This window comes from Saimiri boliviensis, chromosome 12 (assembly GCF_048565385.1).
Source record: "Saimiri boliviensis isolate mSaiBol1 chromosome 12, mSaiBol1.pri, whole genome shotgun sequence".
Taxonomy (NCBI): Eukaryota; Metazoa; Chordata; class Mammalia; order Primates; family Cebidae; genus Saimiri; species Saimiri boliviensis.
The window spans coordinates 89,836,989-89,861,603 of record NC_133460.1 but is presented as its reverse complement, the minus strand read 5'-3'; the positions used below and the strand labels follow the sequence as shown (position 1 = coordinate 89,861,603).

At 39.3% G+C, this 24,615-nt stretch overlaps 1 protein-coding gene across 1 annotated transcript in view; it reads right to left on the bottom strand.

The window, feature by feature from the left end:
* Positions 1-24,615, bottom strand: part of SORCS3 (sortilin related VPS10 domain containing receptor 3) — a 616,572-nt gene that overhangs the window by 161,533 nt on the left and 430,424 nt on the right. The window contains exon 6 of the mRNA XM_003922497.3: positions 15,835-15,899. Coding sequence (XP_003922546.2) covers positions 15,835-15,899 — 65 coding nt within the window. The remainder of the gene's footprint in view (positions 1-15,834; positions 15,900-24,615) is intronic.

The following is a 24,615-nucleotide window of genomic DNA, read 5'->3' as shown; positions in this document are numbered from 1 at the left end:
AAGAGGCAAGGGCAATAATATTTATAGTGGCATTGTTCACAGTAGGGAAAACTATAAATAAGTTAAATGCCCATGAATTAATGATCACCCAAATAAATTAAGATATATGCACATGACAGAGTACTATGCTGCAATTAGAATAATTTGGTGGATACATATGCTTCAACATGGTAATTTCTCTAAAACACACTGTTCTAAAATCTTTCAAAAATTTGTTAGCATCATATATAGTATGATACAATTAGGTTTGTGCCACACTGTACAGAAAAATGTTTAAAGGATACATAGGAAAATTAGCTATGATTACTTTTAGGCAAAAAAAAAAAAATGGACTCAAGGAATTAGACAGAATTCAAGTAAAACCTTTGCTTTTCACATTATATACATTTGTATTATTTTTATAAGGATGCATTCACTTCTTACATAACATTTATAAAGCTTACATAATTTCTTGTAAAAATATTCTCAAGATCTCAAAAGCTTAACCTTCCTCCCTCACCTCCCAAAAACTGTTCATGGTACCAGCTGTAGCTGAATGGGAAATATTTGGCTCCAAAAGACATTCTGATTATGACTAGAAGGTTATCCAAGGAAAGGCAATCCCTTCAGTTTTTTGCTCTTTAATTGAGAAAAAACTACAAGTGAGTCTGTGAAGAATCCACCATAAAAATTTGCTTTAAAAAAAAGATAATTATTCATTTAATGAAATTTAAAAATAAATGATCAAAATAAAAAGTAGAAATCACTTTAAGATTAAAAGTAGAGAAATCTTTATTATCTAAAACCACATGCATGATTACACATGCCTATCTAATGTGATGCTTCCTTGTATGTGTGCATACGTGTGCAGAGGTGTCAGGGGCTACAGAGAAGGGAGAGGTAGGCAGCAGATAATAAAGACAAAAAGCTTACAGAAGCAAGAATGTACAACAATTGAGTTTAAACTATGAGTCCCTTGTCTCTGTTTATCTTTAAGTAATTGATGGATGGATTCAACAAGTATTTCTTATGCATACACTATATATTGGGTATCATTTGGGTCCTAGGAATAAGGCAATGAATTAGACAGAGATATTCCATTCTAAAAGAACCTTCTGTCTAGGAAGGGGTTTACTTATATATGTAGCTAGTTATCATTATTACACATATTAATTTAGAAACATGATGCTGCTTTAAGAAACATTTTAATAGGAAAAGAATTCATTACATGCTGTACATAACTATTTCTTGAATATTCAAATCTGAGGAATGTCTGTTTGCTTTGGTAACCATAATCTGACTAGATCTAGTATGGATTCCATTCACCCCATTAGCAGTCATCATCTGCCCATGAGCTCTTGCCTCTAAACTTTTCTTTCTTCCGAATCCCATACAATCCAGTTGGTTCCTAATCCTTGACAATTCTGCCTCTTAAGTGTTTCCATAGTCTCTTCTCTTCTTTCCATTACCTGCGCCACTTGCCTGGAACACTTTCTTGTCATCTGTGTTCCTTCTGCACTCATTTCACATCTAGGGTCCATGTGGATGACGTATTGGAAACTGAATGGACTCGAGACAAGCAGCCAAAGGCATCTCTAAAGCCTAAGCCTGGGCTAATACCTCTCAGCATCAAAATCACCAATATTGCTGAGTGCCTTGGGACACGGCCTGAATAACTTTCTGTGACAGGGCAGGCCTTTACAACTATCTTAATAAATGCTTAAGAAGCCATGCAAATTATGTGTGGGAGTAAAATTAGCAGGGATACATGATAAATGGTGGCTGGCACAGGGTCTTAGTGTCAGGAATCTCTGAAGAGCAGCAGGGACCACACCCCAATGGCAAACATTCCCCTCTTTTAAAGGGGAACTGCTTCTCAATGCAGCATTCATATGCAGAAATAAGACATTCTGAGTTTTTTGTTTGTTTTTGAGATGCAGTCTCACTCTGTCCCCTAGGCAGAGTACAGTGGTCCAGTGCACTGCTAACTCTGCCTCCTGCGTTCAAGGGATTCTCCTGCCTCAGCCTCCCAAGTAGCTGGGACTACAGGTGCATGCCACCATGCCCGGATAATTTTTGTATTTTCAGTAGACACAGGGTTTCATCGTGTTGGCCAGGATGGTCTTGACCTGCTGACCTTGTGATCCGCCCACCTCAATCTCTCAAAATGCTGGGATTACAGGCGTGAGCTACCACACCCAACCAACATTCTGAGTTTCTAAGAAAAGCTAAATGCCCCTATTTTTTAAATGTCAAATTTTCTAAAATTGAGAACTAATTTAAATTTAAAAGATGATGTAAGCCAAACACCATGAGGCCAAACAAAACAAGCCTACACTCCAAATGAAACCCAAGAGCCAGTGTTTTTTGTTTTTTTTTTTTCTTTCCAACTTTTACTTTAGGTTGAAGATGTACATATGCATAGGTAAGCTGCATGTTGTTGGGGTTTGGTATGCAGATCATTTCATCATCCAGATAATAAGCATAACACTCAAAAGTTTTTCTCTTTTCATCTGCCTCCCAACCTCCATCCTCGAAAGTAGGCTGTGGTGTCCGTTCTTCCCTTCTTTGTGTCCATAACTCAGTGTTTAGCTTCCACTTATAATGAGAACACGTGGTTTTCTTTTCCAGTTCCAGTGTTAGTGTGCCTAGGATAATGGTCTCCATCTCCATTCATGTTGCTGCAAAGGACATGATCTCATTCCTTTTTATGGCTGCATGATATTCCATGGTGTATATGGACTAAATTTTCTTTATTCAGTCCACCATGGATGAGTGTTGAGGTTGATTGCATGTCTTTGCTATTGTGATTAGTGCTGCAATGTGCATGTTCAATTATTTATATTCCTTTCTGCTCTGCAATTTGGTGACAACCTTCCTTGCAAGGAAGAGACAGGCTTTCTTACCCTCATTCCCTGATGCTGTAGCAAGACCAGCTTGTCCAACATTCTTTAAGGACACCTGTATGTCCCTTTCTTTTTGATTTGGTCTCAGAGAAAGCCAAGAGTGGCCTGGATTTCCATTTTTGGCTGAAAGGAGAGGGGAAGGCAGGGAACCCAGGCTGTGCTTTGGAGCACATTGCTGGCCCACCAGGAATATTCTCGGAACCATAGTCTTAGTATTTGCTTCTAGAATAAAGCACCAAAACAATGAAAAGCTGCAGTAAAAACATGCAAAGAAACCACAGGTGTTGACATGGCAACCTGTTTCCTTCTTAGCCAGTGTCCTTGCACTGGTAATCAAAGTTGCACACAGAGGGGATACCTGCTTAGCCCCATACACTGGTTCATTTCCCCCTGGCTATTTACTCTTCACTGTCTCATTTGGACACTTTGAAGAAAGAAGCAAGTATATTCAAGGCCACCACAAACAAAATCAAAACCTACCTAAACCTTGACCCATAGCAGATATAATGTTGTGCCAAGCTCATCCTACTTCTTGGCTCACTCTCTGCTTGCCACTGCTCAGCATGGAATGAAAGGTCCAATTTAATAGGAAGACAGCACTGAAATGAATTTTCGAAAATCACTTAAAATTTGGTGGCCTTGAAGTCTTAGCCGGACTCAAATAGTGGAAGTCTCAATGCTTTTATTGTTCAAAACATAGAGATTGCATAAGCAGCACAATGCCCTCTGCCAGGTGAGAACCAAAGTAGGAGCATGGGGAAACTAAATTGTCAGGCAGGCCTGGTGGCCAAACAAAAGTGACTGAGGGTCATGGGGGAACTGTGGCTCTCAAGGGTGAGTAGGGAATACCATTTGGTTCCAACCTCACATATGCAAAATGTCTCAAATTAGAGCCCTAGACATTATCTCCAAATGAGGCTGAATACAATTACAGAGGATCTATGATGAAATTCACAAAGGTATTTATGACATAACTTAAAATCCCAAAATAGGCTTCTTACAAGCGTGGCCTTCTTATTTGTTTTTTAATAACACCAGATACAAGATAAAATGAAAGTGGTCCAGATCTCTTGAGCACACTGCAGTGGTTTTGAAAGCAAGGACTCCAAAGTTAGAAAGTGCTGAGGTCAAATCTGGGACTTACTATGTGCAGACCGGCCTTGGTCAAGTGGCAGCATGGCTTTTCATCTGTGAGGTGCAGACAATTTAGTATGTGTCTCTGAGGACTGTCGTCGAGATTAAATAAGATTATGCATGAAAAATGCTTAATACATTGTGGATACATTTTAAAAGATCAATAACTGTTAGTTACTTTTTATTATGAAGAGAAAGAAAAAGGAATTCAACTCTCAGCATCTTTTATACATTCAATTTATAATAAATGTCAGGTTTTGTTGTGGAGGATCGAAAGACCATAATATCACAGGTTCTATAGTGAAGTCATAATCTGAATTTAAATCATCATGTCCTTTTTTTAAGTGCAATGAGTGTTTGGACAGGAAAAAATATATATGGGCTGGACAAATCAAGGAGAACTTCAAAGAGGAGGCATACCTTGAGTTTGATCTGGATGTGAAAGTGTGCTATGTGAGAAGGAAATTCCTGAACAAGGGAGTTAAAAATGCACATGGAATTGTATGTAAGTAAAGCTCATGAAACACATAACTGCATGTTAATGAATTGACTTTGATTAATTCTTATTCATAAATTTCTGTTTTCTATCTTCTCTTCTGAAACATCCTCAAATGAAAAACTAGAAAAAAACAGACAGTAGAAAGATCTCATTTGGATATCCCTATGTAAAAACCAGAGAGTGATTTCCTAAATGATTAATCTTCATGATTAACGTATTTCTAAATGTAAAATACCTTTCTAATATATTTCTAAGAACCCATGTGGTCACTGATCCACTTACAAAAATAAAATGTCAAAGGCTTTGCCCCCTGGGCACCATGAATAGAAAATTATTTTGCTATTTTGGAAATATGTACCCCTATTTCAAACTAGCTCTACAGCTAGCAGGACCTTTCAGGAGAGTTGTAACATCACTTAAATGGATCCAGCATCCATGTCTTCTCATCCTACAGATATGGGACCAAAGATCTCATATGGTGAGAAGGGCTGCCACACACTGACTGATTCATTCCTCTGTATTGGTTCAAGGTGTGTAGAGAAGGTGCAGGTGTCACACACATCCTGAGGTTACAGGAAGCAGGGAACATAAGACAGGTTCTTGCCCTTAGAATATTATTTTGCCCATGATGGAGACAGGACATTCACAAATGAATATGCCTTAAGATGCTTAGAGAACTAGTGAATGTGGGAGGAGACATAGCGACTATCTGACACTCCTAGCCTTCTTTCCATCCTAAGGGATTGTATTTCTGCTTGAAGTTTCACAGGACTCAGGGAGGTAGCCTCAGTCTTTCTCTATTCAGCAAGACAAGCCCCTCATCTACATCTACAAATTTCACTGTAAAGCCCAGTTTTGCTTCTGCTATACCTTTCCAAAAAGGTCACCTCTTTACCAGCAGAAATAAAATCTTAGCTGTTTTTCTCTTTCCTGGGCTGACTTTATAAAGCTTCAGTAAATGATGGTTAAACCAAACTGAATGACATCAAAAGCCTATACATTTTATTATGTTTAATTACATAGTGACTTGTGATTATGTTTTTCCTTTGAGAATTACTAAGCATTCAAACTTCCTAGACATCAAGTCTCTTGTCATCTCAGAGGAAAAAAAATTCTGATTTACTCAACTTCCATTCCTTTGGGTAATAATATACCTACTGTCAGAGATTGAAAAAGTGAATTAAAATTGTGAACAAAAAGCAAATTCAGCTCTTCAGGCCTTCTCTTAGAGAAATACCCATGAGCTATTTATTTTATGTAACATTAACTCTCAAATGAAAATAAGTGAAAACAAGCAGATTCAAGGTAACTCTAAAAAGTTATTTAGCTTCCATCAGCATCCTTTTTCTTGACGGGGTGTGCAACTAACCTATCTGTAAAGACAGCACAAAATAAAGGAAGTAATATTGATGCAAATACCTAATATAGAACTCAAAGCATAATAGGTTCTAAACACAAACAAAGGCAACAAACAAAAAAGGGAGCTTCTCTTCCTTCTACTGAGCTTATGGATTTTGAACCTTGGTGAAACTTCTCCTCTCCCACAGGAGAATCTGGCGTTTTCTGCCTTCTTGATGGCACAGGAGGAAATCTGGCAGTTACAGATATTTAGAAACCACAGTGACATTAAATATCTTAGCAGTCATACTATCCCATTCAAGGCTATTTCCACTCTACCTGCCAAATAAACTTGCCCTGAATAGGATGACTATATGAAGATGATGATGATGATGGTGATGATGATGACAATAGTAGCATTTGACTGCTCACTCTGTGTTGTCTGGTGTTTCAGGAACTATATGCATTAACTAATTTAGTTCTTGCAACAACCCAGGGAGTTATAATTATTATCATTTCCCTGTTATAGCAGAGGAAGCTGAGGCACAGGATGATTAAGTAATTTGCCTAAGTCCCACAGCTCTAGGAAGCGACAGAGCTAGACTTTGAACCCAGGTGATTTTTACACCAGTACCTATGATCCTAACCTTTAGGTACTTAAACATGGAAAGAAATTTGGACTAGGTATTTGACAAGAATCTACATACTGGGTCAGTCCCTGTCACTGGCTGTCTATGTGACCTTGGGCAAGTTATTATACATTTTTATGCCTTTTGGAATGTAATACTACGTGGAAAACACTTACATGTTCTGACTTTTTGATTCTGGAATCCTTCTATCAAAACTCACTCATAAAGTGAGTTGCAGTGTGCCTGCTGTAGCTGAACAGAAGGCAAGAAGTCCACAGTCCCATTGCCTTCGCTCCCACTTTGTCCTCACTTTGGCCTCTGAAGTCGTAAAGGGCTGCTAGACTCTGAGTTCACATAATTCCAAAGTTATTGAACTAAGCAATAGTCTAATGTTTTTAAAGAGCCAATAATATATGTATCTAGAGCCTAGAGTTTAGTCTTCAAAGCCAATAGTTTCACTTGTGTGCCAAGCTCATTTGATTACTTATGTATGCCTGGAATGCTCTGTTAAGAAGTATTAGGCTTTATCTTGTCTTGGAAGACAGTGCAGTGATTGCTTAATGAGGGTTGATATTGAAAGAAAGAGAAAGGATGGTGGCTTATGTTCTATGGGTTTTGATTCTGGACATTTCTAGAATGTCTAGATGCTTTGAATGTTTTGCACATGTTCAGGTTCACTCACCACAGTGCCCCAAGGGACACCGTACTTGGGAATTCCATGCAGGGTAGGTTACCACTTCATAAAACAACTTAGGTCATCTTTGGGTACTCTCCGTTGTTACTGCTTTGTTCATTGAACTGAAATCTCCCTTGTCAATTTTACTCTACAATAAGATCTTCATTAGTAAACTGATGAAAAAATAAATTATGAAAATACTTCTTACATTTGTTAGTATTTTCAAATAAGTAAAACACTAGACCAAAGATCAGAGGAAGGCTAAGAAATTTGTCCAAGGTCCAAATGACAGACTTAGTTCTACAACTTTTTTTTTCCAAATCTCATGTTGAATTGTAAGTTCTCCAACTTTTAGGTCACCAAGTTAAGGCTCTCTCTACTGACACTCAAGTACCTCTTAAATGGAGGGTGTGTGTGTCCTTCTGTCAGTCTGTGACTGAGGAACTGTGTGTGTCAGAGAGAAAGCACGTGCAGGGACATTCAGAGAAAGATGAATTCCAGAAGCAAATGGGAGGAAAAGCCATTTGTATCCTGAATCTTATGGCAGAAATAGGATTATTCACACAATTGTTTACCAAACCGGTCAGCTTTGCCCTGTTTAAGCCTTGCCAGGACAAAAACATAATTCAGTGCTTTCAGTTTAATCCAGGAAGTCTGACTCCTATAGAGGGAGACTAGGACTAGGCCAGAGGAGAGATTCCAATATGCAAACAACAACAAAAAAGAGACCAGCTTATGCTGGGTTAGATCCAGAGTGTGGGAATCAGGTTCAAAGTCAGAACTGTCAATGCCACACCACACAACTGAAAAGGCTGTGCTCTGTGCTGCTTCTCTGGGGCTCCTTCAGGCTACCTAGAACAGCACCATCCAACAGACATACAAAACGAGTCACAAATGACCTTTTAAATTTTTCAGTAATCATATTTTATAAGTAAATGGAAAACTGAAGCTCATTTCTATGTTTTATTTAGCACAAAATATTATGTCATCAATATAAAAGTTATCAAGGAGCAATTTTTCATTCAGAGTAAAATAAACCTTTGAAAGCTGGTATGTATTTTATACTTAAAGCACACCTTGATTTGGACAGCACCTTTCAAGGACTCAATAACCCCTAGTGACTAAATGGCCACCATATTGGAGAGCACAGCTCTAGCATAACTTTCCCACACCCTATTTCTGCCATCTCTCTGGACAGTAGAAATCCATCCAACTCATCCCACAAGATGAAGCTTAGCTAAGGCCTTTTCTGTGCAGCCTTTGGTCACTCCTAAGCAGTTGCACGATCCTTCCTTTGGGTCCCCACAGCACTTTGCCCATTATATTTACAGCAGATTCTCTGTGGCCTTTAGCATAATGTGCTGCAACAATGATCTGTGTACATATCTGCCTCTCCCATCAGCCTGTGAGCTACTCAGTGCTGATGGTGTCCTTTTTATCTGAATCTACCCCGCAGCTCAGTGCAGTGCAATGTTAATCAAAGTATGGTCCCCAGACCAGAAGCAGCAGCTGAGAGCTTGTCAGAAATGAGGAGTGTGTATTTTAGCAAGCTCTCCAGATGGTGCATGTGCATGTTAAAGTTCAAGCAGCTCCCATTTAGTGAATTGGCTCGATTCCACACATCCTAGAATCCGCAGGACAACTTTATCTTAGGAGATACTTCATTCATTGATTTGTAGTGGGACCTAGGTATGAGTGTGTGTGTGGGTGTTTGTGTGTGTGCGTGTGTGTATGTGTGTGTGTGTGTGTGTGTGTGTGTGTATTCGTGAGGTGATTGTAATGCTTGGTTTGAGGACCACTTGTCCTCTATACCTGAAGAGTGTTCCATTACAGCAGAGTGAATTATGAACCAATGAGCAAATATAAGAAAATCACAAATTTCTATATTAATATTTGCACAGTATACCCATCTTACTCTGGGAACTACATACAACAATATTTAATTGGTGTTTTATAAGCAGATCTTATTTCTGTTCCCGGAATGAATAAATAAATCATTAATTCTGCTTCATTTTATAATTAGGAAAAAGGAACCTAGAAAGGTTTATGTGTTTCCCTGGCTCACAGAGCCTCTCAGTGGAAAAACCGGAACTAGAATTTAGGTTTCTACTCTCCATATCTGCCTGCCGGTGAATAGCTAAAAACCATATCCGTTTATTCCTCAAAAAGATAAATACAAACGGCAAATGTGGCTCCCGTGGAGATCGAGCTCAAGGCAGTATAAGTCTCTACCAGGGCTTAGAGAGTCAGTCATCTCAACTTCCCAGGCCCACCTACCTGCCTAGGCAGAAAGTGCAGGCAGACTTGATGAGTCCAGTGTCATGAAGCAAGAAAAGACCTGGACACAGAGCTGAGGGTACTGGATAAGTCTGTCTGCTCACAGCACAGTCCTTGAGAAGCAGGATACAGGATGTTACCTGGCCTCATCACTGATGCCAGTCTCAGGTCTGCTCCACCACCACAGTCAGAGTCTGCTCCTCCATCACTTGTCTGGGGCCACCAGACAGGTCTGCTGACTTCCCCATTTCTCAGAATCATTCCTGAGTTATGAGCCAAGTTAGTCTGGATCGGGGGCCAGAGAAACAGAGCAAAAGCTGCCGTGTGCTCCAGAGATGGAGGCTGGGATCTGAATGGGCTAAAATGAATCCTAGCTTTTCTTTTTTTTTTTTTTTTTTTTTTTAATGTTTTCTTTTTTTTTTTTTTTTATTTTTTTTTTATTGCATTTTAGGTTTTGGGGTACATGTGATGAACATGCAAGATTGTTGCATAGGTACACACATGCCAGCGTGCTTTGCTGCCTTCCGTCCCCTCACCTGTATCTGTCATTTCTCCCCATGCTATCTCTTCCCACCTCCCCACCCCCCCGCCCCTCCCCCATTTCCCCCCAACGGACCCCAGTGTGTAGTGCTCCCCTCCCTGTGTCCATGTGTTCTCATTGTTCAACACCCGCCTATGAGCGAGAATATATGGTGTTTGATTTTCTGCTCTTGTGTCAGTTTGCTGAGAATGATGGTTTCCAGGTTCATCCATGTCCCTACAAAGGACGTGAACTCATCGTTTTTGATGGCTGCATAATATTCCATGGTGTATATGGCCAACAAACATATGAAAAAATGCTCATCATCACTGGTCATCAGAGAAATGCAAATCAAAACCACATTGAGATACCATCTCACACCAGTTAGAATGGCGATCATTAAAAAATCGGGAAACAACAGATGCTGGAGAGGATGTGGAGAATTAGGAACACTTTTACACTGTTGGTGGGAATGTAAATTAATTCAACCATTGTGGAAGACAGTGTGGCGATTCCTCAAGGACCTAAAAATAGAAATCCCATTTGACCCAGCAATCCCATTACTGGGTATATATCCAAAGGATTATAAATCATTCTACTACAAGGACACGTGCACACGAATGTTCATTGCAGCACTGTTTACAATAGCAAAGACCTGGAACCAACCCAAATGCCCAACGATGATAGACTGGATAGGGAATCCTAGCTTTTCATCTATCAGTTCCTGTATCGTAAATGTGAAACAAGCAGACAAAAGAGGCAGGTAGAAAGGAAACTGCAGTGACCAGAGACTGACTGGTACCATCCATATCTAAGACTGCAGCTGAGGGAAACAGAATTGCTTCCTGAAGGTTTACCATTATAAACAGGTAAGGATGGCCATAGACGGCTTGGTGTGCAGCATGACCTGTGGCTCAGGAAGCTACCTATCTGTTCCCACATAGGTCCTCTTCAACCCACCTTCACTAACCTATCTCTATTCATTCTTTTCCAGATCATAACCTACAGCCTTGCACATACCACTTCTCATGATCCTGGGAACTTGCAAGGTTATTCTCTCTATCCAGAATGCTCAGATAATTTCCTACTAATCCCTAGTACCAAATAAAAACATTTTCTTTTTCTGAGATGGTTCCCCTAACTTGCTTTGGTTATTAGTCGCAGTCTCATTTATGATTCAACACAATATATTCCCAACTCCATTAAAGTCCTTGTCAAATTGTGCTAGCATCATTCTAATACTTGCCCATCATTCGAACTGTCCATCATTCAAATACAAGTCTAGAAGCCTCTTGATGGTAAGGATAGTATCACATTCACGTGTATGTCCCCTCAGTGCCCAGTATATATAGATTTTAAATAAATGTTGATTGGATAAAAGTAGAAGTAAGGTAATGAATAAATGAATTAATGAGAAAAGCAGGAATTGCTATAGAAGTCAGGAACTGTGCTTCCTATCTTTTATCAGCCATAAATTTTAATTGCTGTATTTTTAATAAGAACTTATATTTTCCAATGTATACACAGTGAGTTTTGGCACACAGTTCTGTAAGTTTGAACAAATATACAGATTTATATAACCACCACCGCAATCAGGTTACAGAACAATGACATCATCCTCAAAAAACATTTCATGCAGCTTTTCATGTCAAATACTTTCCCCATTCTGGAGACCACCAGTAACTTCTCTATCTATATAGTTTGTCTTTCCCATAATATCACATAAGTGGAATAATACAGCATGTAACCTTTTGAAACTAGCTTATTTTACCCACCTTTAAAATTCATATTTGTTGCAAATATAATACCAAGCAGTATCCTATTTTGTAGATATGCCACAGCTTGTTAATACCTTCACCTATTCAAAGACATTGGTTTCCAGTTTTTGGTGATTATTAATAAATCTCTATTTGTGTACAGATTTTAATGTGAACATATTTTTTTTCATTTTTCTAGGTTAAATATATAGCAGAAGTGGGATTGCTGGGTTTTAAGATGTGTATAACTTTATAACAAACCATCAAAATATTTTTTTCAGAATGGCTGTACTATTTTCCATTCCCACAAGCAATGTGTGAGAGTTCTATTGCTTCACTTCTGTGCCAGCACTTGATACTGTCATTTTTGTTTATTTTGGTGATTCTAATAGGTATACAGTGATATATCATTGTGGTTTTAATTTGCATTTCCCTAATATCTAATAATGTTGAGCACTGTTTCATGTGTTTATTTGTTATCCTTATATTTTCTTTGCTAAATGATCTGTTCAAACTTTTTTTAATGAGCTCTTTTTTATAGCTATGTTTAAAGCATTCTTTATATGTTCTGACTACAAGTCATTTGTTGGATATATGATTTGCATATATTTTCTCCCCAGTGTTTTAACAGCATCTTTTGAATAGCAAAAGTTGTAAATTTTGATGAAGCTCAATTTGTCAATTATTTATCAATTTTGTTCTTAGTGTCATTTTTAAAAACTCTGTCCAACTCAAGGTCATAAAAAGTTTCTTCTATGTTTTCTTCTAAAAGTCTTATAATTCTATGTTTTACATTTAGCTCTATGATCTATTCGGAATTAAATTTTGTACATGTTGTAAATCATAGGTTGAAGTTAAACTTTCCCCAGAGGACTGCCCAACTGATCCAGCACCATTGATTGAAAATAATATCCTTTCTCCACTGAATTTGTTATATCCTGCAACGTTGCCCAACTCATGTATTAGTTCTAGGAGCTTTTCTTACGGATACCTTGCCATTTTCTACATAGACAATCATGTCAATGAGAATAGCAAGTTTTATTTTCTTCTTTGTAATCTATATGAATTGTATTTCCGTTTTCTTGCTTTATTGCACTGCCTAGGACTTTGCAAGTGTTAAGAGTAAATATTCCTGCCATTTTACTGCTCTTCAGGGAGAAAGCACTCAGTATCTCATCATTAAGATGATGTTAATTTTAGGTCTTTCATACATGTCCTTTATCAGAAGTTTCCTTCCCACCAGTCTATTGAGAGGTTTTTGTTCTAGCTTAAAAAAAAAAAAAAATCACTAGTTAGCTATGTGAATCTGGGCAAATTTGAGTTAAACTACCATGTCAGAAAAAAACGTAAATAAAATATTTTTATACTTTTGATAATGCTCAAATGATGGTAGAGATTGTGTGTGGGGGGGTGGGGTGTGTGTGAATGCATGAGTGTGAGGCAGCACTCACTGTGTACCACAAAGGAAAGGCATTATGCACTTTGTTAGGATATATAAATAAAACATGCCCAGATTAAGGCAGTTTTGCCATGTGCACTTTCTAAATAAAGCTGAGTTAGTGCAATTTACTAGATTGAAAGAGTATCTTTAAACTATTAAAAATTGATTTTAAAAACTCTGGAATTCCAATGGAGGATTTATGATGAAAAAAATAAAAAACCTAGAAGATGGAACGGAACTAATATATTCTATACTTTAATCTAAGTCCAGCACATGACATTTATCCCTGTTATATTTCTGCCTGCCTTTATTCAATTATTGAATTCTGGCAATAGGCCAGAAACTGTTCTATGTGTTTTGCATTTGTAATCTCATAAAATTTCATGAAAGTCCTGCACCACAGGCCTCATTCGAATCTGGAACAGAATTCTTGAACTTTAAGAAAATAAATTTTAGCTTAATGTAAGAAACTATGTTTTTTTTTAAAGGAGCTGTCAAGCAGCGAAAATGATGTCTTAAGCCTGAGTTTGTGGATCCTGAGAACGCACCATCAGAGTTTTGGGACAGAGGATTCCTACACCAGGTCAGAACTCAGAGCATCCTCCAACTCTGAAATACCCTGTCCATGACAGATCACAAATATGGCCTAAACAGGTTGACTTAGGAGGCAAAGTCCATGCAAGAGCTGTCCTGAAAACGGGCCTGTGGGTCATTTTATGAGACTGGCCGTTTGCTGTCCTCCTGTCCTTGTATGCTCCCTGAAACCACTATAGCTCATTCTTCTCCCAGTTTCTTTCTCAGCCATAAGAATTGAATAATATAATTTTGAATCCAGGCTCTACCGTCCTTATGATAAGTGATTTAACTGTGTGACAGTATCTTCTTAAATTCCCCATAGCTCTTCAGTCAAAAAATTAAATCAAAAAGATTGTGGGTCATCCCTGGCTGTCTCACAAATTTACACCTATCAAGGATCAAATGAGATTAAATGGAAGGAAGGAAGGACAGAAAAAGGGACGAAGGAAGGAAAGAAGGAAGGAAGGGAGGGGAGGAAGGGAAAGAAGGAAAGAAGGGAGAAAGGTAGGAAAAGAGGGAAGGAAGGAGGAAGGGAGGGAAGGAAGGGGAAGGAAGGAAGGGGAAGGAGGAAAGGAGGAAGGAATAGAGGGAGGGAGGGAGACTCAACAAAGTGGCAGAAATAAGGTAACAAGTTCTGATTACTTTATAACTCTATGCTTTTGTTTTTGTTTTTTTTATTGAGACTGAGTCTCACTCTGTCACCCAGGCTATGGTACAGTGGTGTGATCTTGGCTCACTGCAACCTCCACCTCCTGGGTTCAAGCAATTCTCTGCTTCAGCCTCCTGCGTGGCTGGAATTACAAGCACCCACTGCCAAACCTAGCTAACTTTTGTATTTTCAGTAAAGACGTAGTTTCACCATCTTGGCCAGGCTGATCTTCAACTCCTGACCTCGTGATCCACCTGCCTCAGTCTCCCAAAGTGCAGGAATTACAGGCGGGAGCCACCATGCCCAGCCCCTTCTCTTTTAAAAATAAAAACAAATAAAATAAAATATATTCCCCCAAATGCATGTTTCCGGCATGCATCTGTAGTTAGTCTCCAACAGTAGATTTCTCATGCAGAAAGCACATGCAATTTTCCTTAACAAACTGAATGATACCACAATGCCAATAGCCAGGTCAAAACAGAATCATCTTACCTTTATATATTTTGTAGCTTCTCTGATTTTCACCTCTGTTTGATCAACCCGTAACCCTGGGTGGTGCTCCGGGCAAGGATGAGTATTCTCAGGTCACAGAGGAAGTTACAGCCCAGAGAGGTTAAGGGGTTTTTCCTGGTCTCAAGGCCAGAGGGTAACAGAGCCAGGACCCCAACTCATAGGCAGGTGCTTGTTCTGCTGCCCTCTGCATCATCACTATTAGACTATTTGGTTCTATTCTCAATATAAGATATGGTAATTATATTTTATATGTTTGTTTAAGCTCTTATTTTCCTGGATAGAGAAGAATCCTCTAAGTATAAATAACTCTGAGAAGAATAAAATGCTTAAATTCGTACAAAATGATGCTTTTTCAGTCCAATTTTGTGTAAGAAGGACACAGCTGTACAAGGTATATAGCCGGTCATGTGTTTGAAATCTTGCAATTGCACTGCTAGAGGAGTCCCTTTTCTACAAGGTAGAACTTGCTCATCACCTCTCTCTCTAGGGCTTAGAATCGTGTCTGATATATAGCAGGCCATCCCTAAATAGCTTGAATAGATGAATAAACCCTATTACATTTTTTGGTAAGTTTGCCTATAGAAAGGGTTGATACTTTGAAGCAGGCAGCCCCTGCAATTCACCATATGAATGTAAAATACCATGATGAGTTATGGACATTCCTCATCAAATGACTCTGAAGATGCCAAAGAAATTACAAATGGGAGCCTCAAAATTCATCACATTAACTCGTATCCCCAGAAAATTCATTCCTGAGAGTCAATGAAAAGTCTCCCTTAGGACAGGACTTCTCACCCCCACTCTGGGAAATAAGAATGGATATGGCTGTAATGGAGATCAGGGCTTTTCATCTTCCCAAGTCATTAAAATGCAAATTGGGGAAGGAGAGAGACCTGCAGGCAGATCTCCCTGGGCCTAGCCTGGCATTAGCAGAACTCACATCCATCCGTGGTCCGCACCTCCATGTGTACCAGGTCCGCCTCCTTATCCAATCCAGCCACTGACCTGGGAAAGAAAGGGAGAGACAGAGTCTCAGTGACAACACAGACATCAGACAGCAAAGTGGGACACACTCAGGGCCAACTGCTACTCAGAAAACCACGTTCTCCAAAAGGACCATCCTGCAATATGGGAACCAGCAGAATGTGGCTCCCCGCAGTGTGGCTGCTCCCAGGGACTGTCAAATGTAAGGGTCACAAGACATGAGTACTGAATGGTCAATGAGTCAATGATTCAAAAAAAAAAAAAATAGAGAAGAATACAAAGTGCCTAGTCATGCTGGTCTACACCTTGCTCCTGGCCTTCTCTACCTTGCGTTTTCCCAGAAGTTCTCTTCCCCAATGTCTTCCATCTGTCTCTTCTGTCTTAAAGGTCTTGACTCCTTCCACCACTTCCTCCTCCTCTGCTTTCTCACTTTACCTGCCCTGTTCTACTCCATGGGGAAGACAGTATTGCCTCAGTTTGGGCTGTTTGCTTCAGGTACTCCTTCCTTCCTAAGTCTGATCCTAGCTATCTTTCTTTATTCCTGCCTTGAAAATACAAAAAGTTTGGCAACAGACATTCAAAATCTGGTCTCTCAAGGACAAAATTATCCTGGTGACCAGGGTAGGAAACTGTAAAGGTCTCTGGCCAATAGCTAGACGATGAAAGCCCAAGAATTCCTACAAATAATTCTTGTGGGCCTCTGACCTTCCACACATAAAGACCAGTCGGCTGTCTCCTAAATTAGAGAGCCAGTCCAGAGTAAGGCCCAGAGAGTCCCCTGAAAGGAGCTGACACACACGTTAAAAACTTATTTACTAAAGATCACACAGTCCACTCTCTGTGACATGCTCTTACTTAAAGTTTATTGACTCAGATTTTGTATGCCATTCTAAGATTGGTATTCTGGTTTTCCAGTGTTCAACAGGGAAGCAGCAGGAAGTTAGAAATGGAAAGCAGAATTGAAAATGGTGAGAACCAATAGCTGATACTTGGATAGCCTGAGAAATGGAAAACTTATGAAAAACAGACCTAAGAACTCAAAACCCAATCTTCCACACCACAAACCCCCACACTTTTCAATAGCCCTGGGGGCATTACTGTGACACAGCATAGTTCAGTGCTGACATCTGTGTTGAGGGGCTGAAGGCAGAGAAGAAAAGAAACAGGGTTGATGGCATCCTGGTTAAGAAATTAGGGCTGCAAATGGTATGTTTTAGAAAAACTAAAACGATTTTTGTTGGTTAAAATTATTACTTCTTGCAAGTTTGAAATTTAGTTATCTACAAGTTGATTTATGTAAAATACTTCTTTCCTCAAAGAGTCTGAAAAAATGAGGCTTTACTTTAATGGATTATTTTTCCCAATGATCATTGACATTCTACTGTTTCCTTTTTCTTTACCTCATTTGATCCTAATAGCAAACCCCTAAGGTAAGGAGAGCAGGCATCATTAGTCATATTCAACTGAAGGAGAAATTGAGGTACAGAGAAATGGATGTCTGTCTAAGGCCACACAGGGACTAGGCCAAAGTTAGACAGACTTCCTGACTTCCCAGCAGGAAGAGCTTCGAAGTCCTTATCCACTCATCTCCCCACCCCTCTCCTTCCTTAGCAAACTCTCATTCCTCTTTTCAAGCTCACTGGGCCTTACCCCTCCAGCAGCCCTTCCTTCCCTAGTATCACCGCAGAGCCCCTCCCCTGCTCTCAAAGCATCCTTATCCCAGTGGTTCTCAGACTTGGCTGCTAATGACAGCCCTGGGGGTAACTTTGAAATATACAGATGCCTGGGTCCTCTTTGCCAGACCAATGAAATAAAACTTTTACAGATGGGACCAAGGCATCAGTAGTTTTTAAAGCTCGCAGGCGATTTCTATGTGCGGCCAAGTTTGAGGACCACTGCCTTGCATGGCACAGTCGCATCATGTATGCAACTGCTAATTCATTTCTACGTCTTCTCTACTTGGATGTAAACTTTAAAGGAGGACCCTGTCTTATTTATTTTTGAACCATTGGGACCTATGTGTGTAGTACATATCGGGTAATACTTATATGTCTACTGAATTAATAAACAACCTGACTTACCTGTGATAATGGCAACATCTCAATGTAAAACACTTGAGGCCAGACACACAGAGCACTGAGGGCACCACTAGACCACTAGGGACTACATGGACACTTTTTTTGGTCCAAAGCCTCCCTGTTTCTTTCTTTTTTTATTTTTTTCAGAAGAGAAATGTCTCATTTTATTAACCTAATGTATCCCAAACATATTTGACCACTGTAAATTTTTTTAAATTTACTTTAAGTTCTGGAATACATGTGCAGAATGTGCAGATTTGTTACACAAGTATACCTGACTTCAAACTATACTACAAGGCTATAGTAACTAAAAAAGCATGCTACTGGTACCAAAACAGATATATAGACCAATGGGACAGAACAGAGGCCTCAGAAATAATACCACATGTCTACAACCATCTGATCTTCGACAAATTTGACAAAAACAAACAATGGGGAAAGAATTCCCTATTTAATAAATGGTGCTGGGAAAACTGGCTAGCCATATGCAGAAAACAGAAACTGGACCCCTTTCCTTATACCTTATACAAAAATTAACTCAGGATGGATTAAAGACTTAAGCATAAAACCTAAAACCATAAAAACCATAGAAGAAAACCTAGGCAATACCATTCAGGATATAGGCACGGACAAAGACTTCATGACTAAAACACCAAAACCAATTGCAACAAGAGCAAAAATTGGCAAATGGGACCTAATTAAGCTAAAGAGCTTCTGCATAGCAAACGAAACTGTCATCTGAGTGAACAGGCAACCTACAGAACAGGAGAAAAGTTTTGCAATCTATCCATCTGACAAAGGTCTAAAATCCAGAATCTATAAGGAACTCCCTGTTTCTTTATAGCATGCTGGTACTCTCAGGATTAGAAGCTTCTCAGTTGCTATTTTTCCATTCTCTCCCCATGGTCACTGGCAGAGTGGCATTCAGAGAACTGGCACCATATTGACAAAGCCTGACTGTGGTCAATAAATACCATGCTCTATTAACAAAGAAAGAAAAGTTCCTGCCTCTTGGGAGCTTAAAACAAGGCAACCAAACCAATAAAACATGTGCAGAAACTCTCCCCTCATCAGAAAGGCTCACTTCCTTCCATCTAGTTAAAATCTCACACACCTTTCAAGGTTGAAAGCAAGAATCAAGTCCTCCTGGAAGCCTTCCCTGGTCACTCCAGCTCACACTGATCTCTCTCCTTTACACTTCTAGAGAACACAGAATGTAGATCACAAATCCTCTAGCACTAGCACTGTTATTAAGCTGTTCTCTTGAGTTGATCTTGGCTCACTAAAGTGGACACCTGTGGTTTGGGTCTGCTCAGTACCCCTTCCCGTCATCCTTTATGGAGCTGTCTACCTGACTCCAGCCATGTGCTTTTGTCCAGGCTGGTCAATCACAGCAGCCCATCCCTCTGAAGCCCTGGGATGTCACATCATCCAGTAGAGTCATAAGATATCTTAGCTATGGTGATTAGGTGATCACAATTAAGACGACATCCTCAAGATTTCTCTTACTGAAGCTGTTAGGAATGAATTGTCATTCAAATCTGGTCACGAGGAGAACATGCTTCACCATAATCTAAGCTGTGGCCTGAGGCCCTCCTCCAGCCCACAGAAAGAAGCTGCTGCCCACCTCTGCCATGCTGACGGCACTAGCCTAAAGCTTCTCAATGCTGGCACTGTTGACATGTTGGGCTGGGTAATTCTTTGTTGTGGAATTCTTTGTTCCACATATATTGCAGAATATTTAAAAGCATCCCTGGCCTCTACCAGATGCAGTAACACTCCCACAGTGGTGGCAACCAAAAATGTCTCTAGGCCAAGCATCCCCAAACTTTTTACACAGGGGGCCAGTTCACTGTCCCTCAGACCATTGGAGGGCCGCCACATACTGTGCTCCTCTCACTGACCACCAATGAAAGAGGTGCCCCTTCCTGAACTGCAGCGAGGGGCCGGATAAATGGTCTCAGGGGGCCGCATGCAGCCCGCAGGCCGTAGTTTGGGGACACCTGCTCTAGGCTCTGCTAAATATCACCTGGAGGGAATTGGTGGCAGAATCACTCCCAGTTAAGAATCAGTGCCTTAACTGGACACCCTTGATTCCTGCTCGTACTCTGAGCCTCCCCTGGTAACAAGGCAGCAATCAGGAACTGCATTTCCCCACCTAGTGCAAACTGCTGAGAAGCCCATGAACTTATTGTTATTTTGAGCCATATCAACTCACCAGGAAACTATCTGACATTCATCAGGTATAAGCAATCAGGTCCCTAATCTTAAAGTCCCAACTCTCCTCTTCTAGAAACTCAATGCAAGGAAAGTACACACGAATACACCAAGCAAAGAAATACACGATGCAAACATTCAGAGTTTTCTTCTTTACGGAAAAGTGGAAGTCATAAGGGATAAACTTGTAGAAATGTTGGGGAAAGTGTGTATAATAATGATGACAAATGCTAATGGGTATTGAGACCATTTCTGTGTCAGGTGTTGTGTTTGGTGTTTATAAGCCTTATCTTAATTAATCCTCAAAAACTTTTAAGAAAGGTATCACTTACCTAATTCTCCTCTTCAGTAAAATGAGAAAATCACATGATAATAATTCATTGATATTGAGAGTACACTATGAGTTAGCAATATTTAAAATGTAAATGACTTCATCTGATCCTCGCACCAACTCTATGAGTTAGGAATGATTTTTTCTCTACTTAAAAAATCATTGAGAGCTTAAGCAACTTGCCCAAAGACATGTAGCCATGAGAGCTTAGTTAGTTAGTCATTGAGAGCTTAAGCAACTTGCCCAAAGACATGTAGCCATGAAGCAACGAAACTCGGACCTAAACCAGGCAGGTGGCTTCGACCCACACCATAAGCTTAACTTCTCTTGTAAGCTGCCTCTCCTACCTGGAAAGAAGAATGGGATTTGTGCCCATCCATCTCCTTGAGTGAGGATCATAACCATCGTGCCTCATTGCTTCCCTCTTCCCAACATGTAAGTCCCTTTCAAGCAGCATTTAGGAAATACAAATGCATTCTGTATACATTTTCAGTATTGCCAAAAATGTTGGTTCTAGACTACATGAACTGGAAGTCCCTCATATTGAATGTAATTAGTAAGAAGGAGAGGGTGGGAATAGAAAAAGGAGGTTGGGCCAATGGTAGAGGGGTAGTGAGTGAAGATTTTTGCAAAGAAACCTTAAGAAAGATTAAACATGGCTGAAAGAAAGAAAACCTGGGGCTTGGGCTTGACTTTTTTGAGGTCTATGATGATAGAATGAGATGAGGCAGGTGTAAGAGGGGCTGTGACATTGCCATGGGTATTAGGGTGGGAAGGAGAGGCATGCCTGCTCAGATACGCCAAGCAGGTTAATAATTGCCCCTGGCACCTCTTTCCTCCCAAGCATCCAAGTTCCTTCACATTTCTAGAACCAAATTTAGGCCACAAGCAGTATTCAGTGCAGAACTAGCCACAGGCCACATAAAGCTCCCTGTGCTTAAGGTCTGCAAAAGAACAAAGATGAATTTTCAAGCATCCTGTTAAAACTGCATGGAAAAAAAACTCCCAGAAAGTTTCTAGAAAGCATCAGATGGTAAAGATAAATTGAAACATATATTATTATTGCTAATGTAAACAAGTAATCAATAATGCCTTTGAGTATGTTGTATCCTACTTTTAATTAAATGGCTATAAAACAAAATTTTATGGGACAAAATAAAGATATCAAGATCAGGTATGAATCGATGAAAATCCTATGAACATTTAAAAATTACTCAATCATGAATTCTACCACAGGGATTTTCTGAAGACTAACATTCATGACTGGGGAACAACTAATGTTTTCCAGTAGATTTTTCCAGTCTTTTTCAAGAAGGGAACTAGGATCAGGCCCTCTGTGTAAACTCTTCATCACATATGTGCAAATAATGATTTTTAGTTTCCACATCTATAAAATGGAAGATCATAATACCTACTTCATAGAGTTAGAAGAACTGAAATGAGCTAAGTAGTAATCCCTCAGAACAGTATCTGACACATAGAATGCAGTCTTCACATTTTAGCTATGACAGTATTATTTTCTATTTGAAGAACAGGATAAACAAATATACTTTCCTGCCTGTCTTCTTCCCTCAACTCCTCCACTGATACTTCTACATTTGTTGACTAACTAGCAATGGTAGTGTTATTCAAGGCACCAGATATGAAAAGTACCTGCTATTTTACAAAGTTCAGTTTGGGTACCTTCTCCCTCTCCAGATTGTATACCACAAATCCTCAGAACCAGCTCTTGATAAGGCTCCTGTAACAATCTGGTCTCCTCCCTAGTGTAGAAATTTTTGCACTGGGTTGCGGTTACCTTTATTCTTCCTTATTAGACATAATGCTTGACCTCACAGGCTTTTACTGGATAGTGTATCAATTGATTCTATTACAGAATTTGGCACATAGTAGATCATCAGTAAATATTTGTTGAATGAATGGTTATAACACTTTCATTCTGTCACATAAACTTCATAAGCATGTGTTTGCATCAAAGACAAACCCTCTTATAACCTAAAGAGATCTCACTTCCCTGCCTGTGTCTCAGGTCAGGTTTACCTTGTAGATTGTTCACCGTCCTGAGGGTATTGTCATTAATTGGACAATAATTAATGAGCTCAATAATAGCACAAGGATCATCTGAAAATCTCCATAATTGGGAGCCTTCTGAGTTCTGACCAAAGACCAAGAAAGGACACAGGGAACAACAACAACAACAACAACAAAAAAATTACGGAGTCAAAACTCCAGGGAAGAAATGGAATTAGCTCCTAGAACCACAAACTCACAGATGTTACTAATAGAACTGCCAGAAAAGGTCGAATGGCTTCAAACTTATTTTTAGCAACTTAACCCTTTGCGCAAACACAGTCTCCAAATTCTGCCATATAAAATAGGTCATACAGGAACTACCTGGGAACCGCAACTGCTCACCCAGCCACAAAAGTCCCCAAGAGAGCTGAAGGAACCGTAGAAACGTCACAATCCTGTTCAATCCCATTCATGCCATAGACCAGAAACCAAGCCTTTGCAAAGACACAGGTAGAGTTTGTGTCAGCGTCCCTAGAATCCAATATGGAACATCAGTATCTGCCTTTTCATAACACACTTAGCTCTTGGTCTTGGAAGGGAATGTCAGGACCAAGATCCTGTGTGTTTTTCTCTCTTTGTGAATATTATTTCCAGGGCAAAAACTTCCCCAGGAATAAAAATACTGACTATTGGGGTATACAAGAGGGAAATACTGAGGGTAAAATACTGATACGGTCAAAGTATGAATGCTTTATACACTGATTAGCTAGACATTTAAATTAAAAAATAATTTTATTAATATTATTTTAAATGACAAATCATAGTTGTATACATTTATGGGGTACAATGTGAAGTTCTGATACTGTTTATGATGCAGACTGATGAAATCAAGTTATTTAACATATCCATCACCTCATTTATCTATCATTTTTGTGGTAAAAAATAAATTTGAAATATGCTTTATAATTTTGAAATATACAATATATCATTTATTAATAGGGAGTCCTTTTCCCATTGCTTGTTTTTGTCAGCTCTATTGAAGATCAGATAGTTGTACGTGTGTGGCCTCATTTCCATGCTCTCTACTCTGTTTCATTGGTCCATATCTGTTTTTGTACAAGTACCATGCTGTTTTGGTGCTGGGAAAACTGGCTAGCCAAATGCAGAAGATTGAAACTAGACCCCTTCCTTATATCATATACAAAAATCAATTCAAGATGAATTAAAAGCTTAAATGTTAAACCCAAAACTATTAACAAAAATCCTGGAAGACAATCTAGGAAATATTATTCTGGACATAGGAACTAGAAAAGATTCCATGATGAAGATGCCAAAAGCAATTGCAACAAAAGCAAAAAATGACAAATGGAATCAAATTAAACGAAAGAGCTCCCACATAGCAAAAAATACTATCAGTAGAATAAACAGACAACCTACAGAATGGGAGAAAATATTTTCATACTGCATCTGACAAAAATCCAGCATCTATAAGGAACTTAAACTTACAAGAAAAAAAACCCAAACAACCCATTAAAAAGTGGGCAAAAGACCTGAACAAAAGAAGATATACAGGTGGCCAACAGGCATATGAAAAAAAGCTCGACATCATTGGTCATTAGAGAAACACAAGTCAAAACCACAATGAGATACCATCTCATGCCAGTCAGAATGGTGATTATTAAAAAGTCAAAGAATAACAAATGCTGGTGAAGTTGAGGTGAAAAGGGAATACCTGTACACTGTTGGTAGGAGTGTAAATTAGTTCAACTGTTGTGGAAAGTAGTGTGGTGATTCCTCGAAGAGCTACAAGCAGAACTACTTTTGACCCCATCATCCCACTATTTGGTATATACTCAAAGGAATATAAATCTATCATAAAGACACAAGTATGTGAATGTTCACTGCAGCACTATTCACAATAGCAAAGCCATGGAATCAACCTAAATGCCTATCAATGGAAGACTAAAGAAAGAAAATTTTGTACATATACACCAGGGTATACTATGCAGCTATAAAAAATAACAAGATCATGTTCTTCGCAAGACCGTAGATGGAGCTAGAGGCCATTCTTCTTAGCAAACTAATGCAAGAACAGAAA